Genomic DNA, 12,104 nt, shown 5'->3' with positions numbered 1-12,104 from the left:
CTGTTGTAGGCTATGCCTACTTTTGGTGAAATTCTTTAACGTAAAATGATCATTTTTATCAACAAAAACTATGGCCTGGAAAAAATCTTGAGATTAATCCTGAGTCATTGTTTGGATGGATTAACAATACATAAAAATAATGAATCATTACGATTAATATAGGCTGTATATTTAAAAAAAAAAAAAAATGAAACACTATTAAAAAAGAAAACACATAAAGCAGTTTAACAAATGAAAAATGTTTTATTGAAAAACCTTTAAGTTCCTGATGAGAAGTTCAAGCTGAAATGTTTTAATAATAAATACAGTAAACAAATCCTGTGGTCATAAAAAATGTAAAAAGATTGTACACAGAAATATGCAAATGAGTGATGCCATGATAAAACTATGAAAAATATGTAGGGCTGTCAAAAGATTAATTGTGATTAATTGCATCCAAAATTAAAGATTGTTTTACATGTGTGTGTAATTATGTATATTTGAATACACACGTGTATTTAAGAAAGATTTGCATGTATATATAATAATTGTACACAATACACACACATTATGCAAACACAATTTTTTTCTTTTGGATGTGATTAATCACAATGAATCGTTTGACAGCCCTACAAATATATTTTTTACTATTATTACAAAATAATCATAATAAGAAAGACAAAAAAGTAGAGCTATATTGCCATCATGCTTTCTAGGAAAAAACAGGCTTTCTCTGTTGATAATAATAAATCATAATATGGCATGTTGAAGAGAGCAGCAGAGAAGTTCCTCCCACGGTGATTACACAAGGAGTGCTTTGCCTTCAGCTCACGTGCAGCATGTGTGTATGGTGGGGGAAGCCTCTCATGGAACAGACATCTTGTGTGCTCATTGTTGTCACAGAACATGCAGAAACGCATGCAGAGATGGTTAATCCATACCGCAGATTGTGCATGCTGCTGCTCTTTAGTGTTACAAGTCTTTTGCATTCTCCAACATTACTCAAAGCCCTTAAGCCCAAGTGAGGGGGTTGCTCAGTGTTGCAAAAGGTCATGTATGTGTGCAATGTGGTTTGCAGGGGGATTTCATCATTGCTTTGCCTGAGGCTGGGGTTATTTCTCCGAAGACAGATTGCTCACTGACTGACCTGACACTTCCAACAGCTCCAGATTGACCATGAACATCTGAGGGGAATCAACTAGAAGGATATTTTGAACTTCAATGCCAATCAATTAAACCTGTAGTATGCATATACTGAAGTATTAAAAAAAAACAAGAAGACTGAACAATTAAAAGGATGAACTATTATACAAGAAGGTATATTATACAATTGTATAAAATACTTATTTCATAGTTTTAAAGTACAGACAGATGTTTATAAGCAATTTATATAACCTTCCACATTCCATAGTAAATGAGCACACTTTCCCTTCTGACATACAACACATAACTCTTGTCATGTTTCATACATTATGCCTGAAGGTATTATGAGAGCCCACCTGCATCATGTCAAAACATTTCAGCGATCGTAAATGATGACGTTACAAGCATAACTTATATAGAAAAACAGTTGTAATGTTGAATGAAGTATCCATGAGTTTGTGTCAATGTTGTTGTACATTCGATGTAGTAAAGATAGCAGTACATATATATATATATATATATATATATATATATATATATATATATATATATATATATATATATATATATATATATATAAAATCTTACATTGATATAAAAACCCCAACATCATCCCATATATTCAGGCATTTTGAAAAATAAATAACAATAGCTTTCCTTTTAAGGCAAGGTATGCGGTTGTTTTTCTCTGAGAGAAGCATTTGGACTTGGGATACTTCTGGTTATTGATCTTAAAGGAACACTCCACTTTTTTTGAAAATAGGCTCATTTTCAAGTCCCTTCGAGTTAAACAGTTGAGTTTTACCATTTTTGAATCTATTCAGCCGATCTCTGTATCTGGCGGTAGCACTTTTAGCATAGCTTAGCATACATCATTGAATCAGATTAGACCATTAGCATCGCTCTCAAAAATCATTTTTTAAAGTTAGATATCAACTTTCTAAATATTCCTCTATCTAATCATTATAAACAATACAACAAGGGGAAAACAAAAAATCTGTTTTCTAATACATTTATTGTAAAAAGTATACAGGGTCACTATCGACCCATGGTATGTAACAGTGAATTTTTTTCCTGCACAACAATAGTTAAAGGATTAGGTCACTTCAAAATGAAAATATCCTGATATTTCACTCATTCCCATCTCATCCAATGTCTTCCTTTCTTCAGTAAAAAAAAAAAAATAAGTTTTTGAGGAAAATATTTCTAGGTCCAAACCTTTAGAGGCTCTGCGCGATCCCAGATGAGGAATAGGGTCTTAGGACTTTTTGATTTTTTGTTTGTCTTGTAACGTGCAAAGACAAATACAAATGCCCTCTAACAAAAAAAGGGTAAAACAATGATGTTTAACTATTTTGAAATTAAAAATAGAGTGTTTTTGGTAAAGGGTGTTTGTATTAGTCCTTGCACGTTCATTTGGGGCGGCAATGCCACCTATGTCTTTATGGAAGTGATTACACAATACTTGAAACATAGCAGAGCAGTGCAACTGCAAGATGAGCAATTTAGGTTAAAAAGTATATAAATTTATTTATTTATTATTTTAAATGATCAATAAAGCCCTTCGAAATTGCATTCATATGGACCTTCAAAGTTTTGATGGCCATGAAAGGCTATGATGGGGAGAAAAATCCTGGAATGTTTTCTTCAAAAAAATGTAATTTCTTTTCAACTGAAGAATGACATGAACATCTTCATGGGGGAGGGAATGGGTTTGAGTAAAATATCAGGAAATTTTAATTTTGAAGTGAAGTAATCCGTTAAATCTCTAATGAATCATTAAGTGCAATTCAGCTTTGTTCCTTAAAGGGGTACTTCAGCGCTGGGAAGATGAATCTGTATTTAAACTGGGTCATAAATATAGTAGAAATGTGAAATTATTTTTGAATTTGGTGCCTTCTAGACAGAAAAGACAGAAAATGTATTTTTGTCTCCTGGGGATGAAAGACTACAATTCCCAGAATGCTTCGCTGCCCTGTGAGGCCATTCCCAAAGCCACCTACTGGATTACTGTGACTGAGTTGGAGAAGACACTACAATTAAAAACTGAACGTGTCTGTTCAATATAATGAGTAAGTCACCGCGCGAGTCTCACAGCACTGAGCACTAACTGCAGGAGTCCGATAAATGAGCTGATGAGCTCTCGTGATGAGAGATGAGGTAATCGCGACTACACTCGCGGCATACATTCACAATGCGAGTTCAGTCTGGTGCATTTCAGTTCATGCCTTTGCAAGCTAACTTTCATAGAAATTAATTTGAGAAGATAAAAGACTTCCATTGCTCACCATAGCTCCATTTAAATGAGTGCCTGTAGCTGCGAGCTGAGCTCTGTGATCTCCATCCCCCATGCGCGAGTTCAAAACATGCGGAAATGGCTCCCTCTGCTGGCTGTAGTCTTTAGCCTTTGGCCAAACATTCCTCCTATGATGCAAATATCCTCAATTTGCATCATAGGAGGAATTTTCCAGAAATAAAATGCATAAATCTCTTGTCTCAGGGTGATATGAGGGGGCGGGGAAGCACAATCATTTGAATATACTCCAGGGTTTCTACTGATACAAAGCCATATGCTAATCGCTGAAGTATCCCTTTAAGGTGGCCCTGTCTAATACACAATAATGATATGATGTTTCACTCATAATTACCACTTTCATAAAACAAGAATACACAAGTATCATCAGCAAAACTTTAAATGGCTCAGCGATTTACGGCAGAGCAATTGTATATTACTGTCACTTGGTGGATCTGGTAAAGAAGCTGCCAGCAATCAAAATATTGATTTTGAAGATGTTGAAAACGATAGCTTTTGAGAATATGGTTGCGATTGCGAATATGAGCCAGATGCTGAATGAAATGAGCTCTCACAATGACAGTGACAATGACATCTGCTCAAATTAAACTCTTTCAAGTTCCAAAAGCAACAAAATATGCTTTAGTTTACTCTTTTGTAACTGTCATTAAAATAACAAGAGAGTTGTATACTATTGCAGCAGTTAGAGATCCATTTGTATTAGATATGCAAAGACCCGAATATGTAATAATTGGCGACTGACGAAACATTCATACAGAAGATCTGGATTATGGTAGCAGCTGTATGTCATGTGGATCTCATCTGATCTCTCCATTGAGACGCTGTGAGATCTCTCACAGTAATGCTGTTTTTGCACTTCATAAATATACAGGCTTTTTGCAATTGAAAGAAAAATGTCTCTTGTAAAATTGAGTTTATGTAAAACTTTTCCCAGTCTCTATATATTATAACACCACTTCCTTTGAAACACTGTGGGAGTGTGGTGGCTGGGCTTACCAGAGGATCAGAGCACAAATGGTATTAAAGCTTTCCTTGATTTTGGATAGTCTTCAAATTTTGTTAGATACCACCTGCAAAATAAAATGGCACATTAAACAACAATCTGTGATACGGATATCAAAATATTTACTTTTATAGAACAATTCTAGATAATATTTCACGATAAAATATAAATAATGAAAAAGGAAATAATTATATATATATATATATATGTATGTATGTATGTATGTATGTATGTATGTATGTATGTATGTATGTATGTATATATGTATATATATATATATATATATATATATATATATATATATATATATATATATATATATATATATATATATAGTGCTGTGTTTGTGTAAATACACACATGTGCATGTATATATTTAAGAAAAATATATATTATATATATATATATAAGATAAATCATATATACAGTATATACAAGCAAATATTTCTTAAATGCATGTGTATGCATTTAAATATATACATAATAATTATACACTCTACACACACATATATTATGTAAACACAAAATTTTATTTTGGATGCAATTAATCACCATTAATTTTTCCCCAGCACTAGATTTAATATATTATTGCCAATGTGAAAGTAAAAATTGTATAGTTATAATGCTATATACGTTTATTGTAAAGAAAATATACTGAACTAAACAGTTTTTTATTTGATACATACACACAATATTTTATATACAATATATAATGCTAGAAAATTAGATTTATCTATAATTTATGATGATTACTAAAATATGTGATACTGATAAAAAGTAACTGTTGAAATTCCTCTATGACATTATATAAAATTAGAACAACAAGAAAAAACCCTCTTCCAGTGGGGGAAAATGTGCGTAATTTTGATGCAAATTTCACAATGCAAAACTATATTGACTGTCCTAAAATAAGTTTAATCTTTTTAATATTTATATAATTCGTATGGTTCTAGAAAAGAAATCAGACATATGATAATTGAAAAATGATAAAGCATACTAAAGTTTATTTTTTATATTTGCAGCCACATTGAGAAAGAATGCATCATTTCAGACTGTAATGACTTACTTGTGATGGGCCATTCCTCTGTTGGACAACACAATAAGGGTGAAGAGAGCAAAAGCTGCACTATGGGCCGAGTGACCAGCCAGAGCAAATCCAGCCCATTCCACAATCTCACCTAAGAAGTTTGCTCCTGATACATACTCAAACATGCCCCCTATGAACAGAAAATAGTTATGAAGAGACACTTAAATGAAAGGTGTCACACAAACAATCCCAATCTCAAATCTCTAGTGAGTTTCAAAGCATGACACGTGTCTTATTATTTGTGAAGCCAACCGACCAGTATGCTGTCTGGTTTAATTCGTCAGAAATAAAGCATGTCTGATTCATCATGTCAGTCATAACTTATGCATAAAATAAAACATGAACAAGCTTTTGGATCTTAAACAACTCTGACATTCCAAAATAATTTTAAATCTATTTTTTTTGGCTAAACAATGTCATCTAACAGTCAATTCATTTTTTTGAATGCTTACTGACCTTTTTAAAAATACAATCTGAAGTTTTGATGTCAGACAGCTTTAAAATACTTTTAATGCAAAAAAAGAACAGAAATAAGAGACGATTTACATAATGCATAGACAATGAGTGTGTGGGAAAAGAGATAGAAGTGCATGTCACAAATGATCAGGATCTCTGGAGCAGGGTGGTCCTGAAAAATTGCTGAGGCAATGAGTCATGACCAGAAAGAGCATCTATTTTTATTTTCTTTCAGAGTCGATGCCAGACCAAAAGATTTTTTAGCATTGCATCAACACTCAAACCAGCACTGAAGAGGACACCCTAGCGCTGACCAACCATTTGAGCTGAATGCATGTGGCATGGTTCAAATTATGTGTTGTTCTGTTCTGAAAACTCTTGAATATGTGTGTATATCTGCACTGCGTGTTTATATCATTTTGAGGAATTTTAAGTATTTTAATAGTCAAAAGAGAATATTCCTGAAACCCAAAGCCACATTCCATGTTCCTAGGCTGTCACTTAAAATGCTGTGATTGTTTTTTGTGGAGCATGATCAACATTTTAGTCCCATTGAATATAACATTTTAGGCCACATTCATAAATGCAGCTGTCAGTTTGATAATTATTGCCTTACCTCTAGGAATCTTATAGCCCGTCTCTCCAGGCTTGCGGAGGTTCCTGAGGATATGGTCTGAGTGAATGTTTATGATCCATCCCAGCAACCACATACACGACCCTGAAAAAAAAAACATAAAACATTTTTAACAAATGATAACAATCAGATTTTTTTTTTTTTTTTTACTATAAATGTACATTGGTATGTAATGTTTTTAAAAGAAGTCTCTTCTGCTCACCCAGAAATAAGATTTTTTATTCAGAAAGGTGTATTAAATTGATCAAAAGTGACAGTAAAGACATTTATAATGTGACAAAATATTTGATTTCAAATAATACATGTCTTTACTGTCACTTTTGATCAATTTAATACACCTTTCTGAATAAAAAATCTTATTGAGCCCAAGCTTTAAAACATTAGTGTATAATGTTACAAAAGCTTTCTATTTCAGATAAATGCTGTTCTTTTTCACTTTCTATTCATAAAATATACTGTATTCAACATTGATAATAATCAGAAATGTTTCTTGAGCAGCAAATCAGCATATTAGAATGATTTCTGAAGGATCATGTGACACTGAAGCCTGGAGTAATGATGCTGAGAATTCAAATACTAAAATGATTTTGTCCAGGTTATACATTTGAACTATACCAAACTAACAGCAACAAAAGCATGTAGGGAATACAGATTAATGACAGCTAACATTATGTCAACCATGACAGGTCAGCTAGAGGTCAGAGAGGTCAGTGTTACAGTAACCGGGTCAGGTGACCTAAGGTTTATTGGACCCAGGTGCATCCTAGGTGTATATCGACCGGAACTTTCGTAACACATATCGGACAAATAGTAATTGACCGAAATTACATTATAAATATTTAAATATTGATATTTTTCTTACATAAACACATGGATTCTCTTCAGAAGGCCTTTTTTGACCTCCTGAAGGTGTGAGGAGCATGTTTTTTGACGGACAGATGCATTTTTATGAACTTCAAAAACAGAGCAACAATTACCGCCATTATAAAGCTTGGATTAAAGGTGCACTATGCAGCTTTCCGTCCACTGGAGGGCACCTATTCAAAACAAATGCGTAGTTTAATGACGCAAAGTGTGAGCGCAGCATCTTGGGAGATGTGGTCTTCTCATCACATCCGGTGGAAAATAGGACTCGGGCAGAAATCACGTTCATGCATGCGGTTATTAACGTTACTGTAGTCTAAAGCAGAGCAGGACCGAGTGTTGTGGACCTGAGCACAGCTGCTGGAGCGATTGTTAAACAAATACCGCCTCGCGAATACCGGGACTTTTATTATGACGGGACGGGACACAGTCGCCGGGCGCCTGCACCAAGGGGGTAATCTAGCGCTCGGAAAGCGTTCCACCCCTAGGGGCTGCCATTGCTAACCAAGCCATCACCTGCTGTTAGCATCCCATTGACTCCCATTCATTTTTGAGTCACTTTGACAGTGAATAACTTTACATCTGAGACGTTTAAAGACTCCATTTGTCCATTGTTTATTTCTAAAGAAACACGACAATGCATAAAAGGCTCCGTTACCTTGTATCTTACACTATCGCCCCGCAGAAGCTGTTTTTGTAAAAATAGGCTAACGATTGCGTCATAACCAACGCGACCCTGTCGCACAGTTGAGAAATTACCGTATAGACCTGAGGAGACGCTCGCAGGCAATCTTTTACTGTCTATGAGACAGTCGGGGGGACGTGGAGACGTAAAGTCTGATAAAGTCAAGGGAGAAGAATGGGGAGAAGCCCATAGTGAGCCAAAAGCAACGGGAGAAAATATTTAAACAACGTGATTCAGCTTTCACTTTCCACATCTACTAGAAGACCTACAGCTGTCAGACAGGAGGCTCACGTCACATCTCCGTCGTCAAGCTCAGTCTGAGCCTGCGCAGTTCGCTCAGCCATCAGGAAGTGAGTGCCCCTAGGTTGAGTTCATTCTTTCGCCGTTGACGTCAATGGGAACGCTCAGTCCATTTCTTTTACTGTCTATGGCCTGCACAGATCCGCTCTTCCGGTTATGATTTTGAGGTAATGTAGCTCTGTTTATCATATTAGATACATTTAAGTGTGTTTAAAACGATGTTATGACTTTACTCCGTGCGTTCACTTGTTCACACTGCTAAGAATAAAGCGCTCCTGCCAAATAAAACCCGAAACCGAGGGTAACGCAGATATGACGCAATTGACAGGCGACTCCCTCAAATGCAATGCTGAAACGTCCCTGTCCTTAGTTAAAATAGCAATTTTCTCACAATTTACAAATAGTTGGAAACTTCTGGGATATTGTAGATACTCAACTGAACAAAATATATAACACCGGCCTAGTGGTTTTTGGATATTTTACTGCAAAAATACTACATAGTGCACCTTTAACCAGGACTTTTTAAATATAATTCAGATTGTATTTGTCTGAAAAAAAGAGTGTCATATTCAGCTAGGATGACTTGAGGGTGAGTAAATCATGGGCTAATTTTCATTTTTGGGTGAACGATCCCTTTAAAGCCATTTTAAAGCTATGTAAAAGCAACTTATTTTTTATGGAATATTGCAGTATTTATTATGAATGATTAATTCTATTAATCATTCATAATAAATGAATGAGTTTTTTTTTTTTATTCACTGTAACCTTTAATTGAAATAACTTCCCATTCCTTCAACAGCCTCTCTTTTCTTCTCTGATGGCATGTTTACTGGTGCGAGGGCAGGACAACCTGTCACTCACATGAGTTCACAGCAAAAGCAAACAACAGCAATCCAACAATCCAATCCAAACTCCCAAAAGAGAAAAATCAAAAAAAGTCTAATCAAGGTCAAGGTCAAGGTATCATTTATTGTCTCCCTTAGGAGAAATTTGTTTTGGATGAGAGAACTGCTGCACATCAACATACACAGACATACATCCCATAGGAACATCAATTCATGAAACCCTACTCTCCAAACATGATAATTCGTAAAAAAATAAATAAAAAAAAACCCATTAAATATACACATAATTATATAATATAAACATTATGTAAAAACATGATTGCCATAGTTAAAATTGCTCATTAAGTGCTTTTATCGACAACGGGACAAACGAATGTTTATAAAGATTATGCTTGCATAGAGGGACCCTATATCTCCTTCCAGAGTTCATCAACACATACTCAGAGTACAATACATGTGAAGGGTCCACTATAATCTTGTAAACCTGCTGTATCATAGATGTATCAAAAATTCCTTGTATACTATTTAGTGTCCTTACTCCCATAATTTTACCTGCAACCTTTATCAAATTTCATATTTGAGCTCTTGTTTTCACCGTCAAATTTCCAAACCAAATAATTCCATAACGCAAGACAGACTCAATTGTAGCCTTGTAAAAAATATACATAACATTCCTACTAACTCCGAACAATCTTAGCCTTCTTAAAAAGTGTAAGCGCTGATGGACTCGTGAACAGACATTTAGAACATGTGTGTGCCATTTCAGCTCACTGTCAATCTAGACTCCCAAATATTTATAAGAAGCCACCTGTTTAATCTCCTGACCATGAATTACAACAGAGCTCCTGTCACCTACTGATCTGGGATCTATAATAACCTCATTTGTTTTTGTACCATTGATCAGGAGGTGATGTGCATCACACCAGCCCGTAAACCCCTCCACAGCTGCTTTATACTCCTCAATGCTGGAGTCTCAATGCTGGAGTCTGGAATCACAACTATTTTATGTCGACTTTAAAGGGATAGTTCACTTTAAAATGAAAATTGTGTCATACTTTATTCATTGACTTCCATAGTAGTGAAAAAAATACTATGGAAGTCAATGGCTCCAGTTAACTGTTTGGTTATTGACATTCTTCAAAATATCTTCCATTGTGTTCAGCTGAAGAAAGAAATGTATACAGGTTTGAAACAACTTGAGGGTGAGTAAAGGATGACAGAATTTTCATTTTAAAGTGAACTATCCCTTTTAAGGAAGTGCATGTAAGATTGTGGCCAAAACTGGTACTGCAATCATTTCAACTGACTGTAGAGCGATGTATCCCCTCTCCCCCTCCCCCTGATTCGAGATTGCCAGATAGGCAATAAGCTGAAGCTGTGGTAACTAGAGCAGAGCTGGCAACCCGGATGCCGAAACACTACTGACTTCGTGATTGGGTGGAGGGTGGTGCTTCAGGCCAAAACACAACATGTCAACAACATCAGTTGAGGGCTGCAAAAACAACTTTTAAATGACAATACCATGGCCGAACTACTGTTGTCCGTAATATAAGTGTTTGAAACAATATGATTTCTTAATGTCTAGTGACATATCAGGGCCATTTTATAAATTAACTGAAATACATTTCTTCCATACAGTTCCTTTAACAAGTTTATAGAACTAAACACTAGATTCTATCATAAATTAAAGATAATAAAATACTAACAAATACTAACATGATGGAAAGTGACACTTATACACTGAATAATTACTCACTATCACCTACCTGTGATGAAACAGGGATGTGTAACCCAATCAGGTGGGTAGTCTGCATAGTGACTCAGGTATCTTGCCTGCAAGTACCCATTATAGATGCAGAAGACAAAGGCCATTGCAAACGACATGAATGGTGTTGATTTCCCTCCTCGAATTAAAAATGGGTAGATGAAAGACCTAGGAGAAATACATGCTTCAGTTTATGTTTTATATTATAAAGTAGCCACTTGCAATACAATATAAGATTGTTTACTGACACATATATAGACTTTCCCTATTTTATATGTTGTGTAACAAGAACACATCCTACCTTTGCGCGTAATGGCAAAGGAACATGAGCAGAAGTAGTTGGTTGGGCAGGTGCATAATCTTTGCACATGGACTCCATAGCAATAAACTCAAAGGCACCAAAAAAGACGGCACTTCTTGAACGAACCAGGCGAGCTTGACATTTACAGGGAATCCATACCTGTTGGAAGCATATCTGCCATAGGGCATGTGCTCAAAAAGCAAAGTCACAAAAGTTATGAAGGCCATAACCATCATCAAGTATGATAAACAATCCAAAATGTACAGTTCTTCCTCCTCCGAAGAAAATAATATCTTCAGAATAGCGTCCATATTTGCTAATGGAACTACCACTTAGAAGTAGAAGAAAATAAAGTTTTAGGTAGGTAATGTTTGTATGTATCTCAAGCACGAAACAAAACTGACACCATGGAGAAAACTGGAACACCCGCCCAATATGGAGAGTCGATGGGCGGGTGTATGTCAAAACACGCCTTAACACATGCACGTTAATACATTCTAACCAATAGATAAACGATAGTGATGCATAAAACAACCCATTAAGTAAATCAAAAGACATGAGTATGTCCATATTTTGCTGTTAAAAGGCAGATTCTAAATTTAGCTGTAGCCTATTGTTTTTGAGAAAATACAGAAAAAAACTATGCTAACGGGTGTTTTTTGGAATATGCTGAAACTTCACATTTTAATTACGTAGTTAAAATATATATTTTTTTGAATATAAGTGTT

At 35.2% G+C, this 12,104-nt stretch overlaps 1 protein-coding gene across 2 annotated transcripts; it reads right to left on the bottom strand.

The window, feature by feature from the left end:
- Positions 1-269: 269 nt before the first annotated feature.
- Positions 270-11,816, bottom strand: srd5a1 (steroid-5-alpha-reductase, alpha polypeptide 1 (3-oxo-5 alpha-steroid delta 4-dehydrogenase alpha 1)). 2 transcript variants are annotated; one of them, XM_067426267.1, is made up of 6 exons: positions 11,377-11,816; positions 11,077-11,243; positions 6,599-6,700; positions 5,506-5,656; positions 4,433-4,506; positions 270-1,177 (listed from the first exon to the last, which is right to left on the bottom strand). In XM_067426267.1, exons 1-5 carry the CDS (start codon positions 11,685-11,687, stop codon positions 4,440-4,442), a joined length of 798 nt encoding a protein of 265 aa, XP_067282368.1. In that variant the 5' UTR covers positions 11,688-11,816; the 3' UTR covers positions 270-1,177; positions 4,433-4,439. The 2 variants fall into 2 exon arrangements, with proteins under 2 accessions (XP_067282368.1, XP_067282367.1); XM_067426266.1 differs by lacking the exon at positions 270-1,177 and having other exon boundaries at positions 2,121-4,506.
- Between the last annotated feature and the right edge of the window lie 288 nt (positions 11,817-12,104).

This window comes from Pseudorasbora parva, chromosome 19 (assembly GCF_024679245.1).
Source record: "Pseudorasbora parva isolate DD20220531a chromosome 19, ASM2467924v1, whole genome shotgun sequence".
In the NCBI taxonomy this organism is placed as follows: Eukaryota; Metazoa; Chordata; class Actinopteri; order Cypriniformes; family Gobionidae; genus Pseudorasbora; species Pseudorasbora parva.
Note: the sequence above shows the minus strand (reverse complement) of the source record. Positions and strands in the feature narration are given on the sequence as shown.

Excerpts from the sequence above, each read along its gene's own strand:
- srd5a1 (XM_067426267.1), bottom strand. The coding sequence starts at position 11,687 with ATGGACGCTATTCTGAAGATATTATTTTCTTCGGAGGAGGAAGAACTG. Across the intron at positions 6,701-11,076 it reads ACATCCCTGTTTCATCACAG|GGTCGTGTATGTGGTTGCTG; the intron begins GTAGGTGATAGT and ends TTTTTTTTTCAG. Across the intron at positions 4,507-5,505 it reads AGAGGAATGGCCCATCACAA|GTGGTATCTAACAAAATTTG; the intron begins GTAAGTCATTAC and ends TTTATTTTGCAG.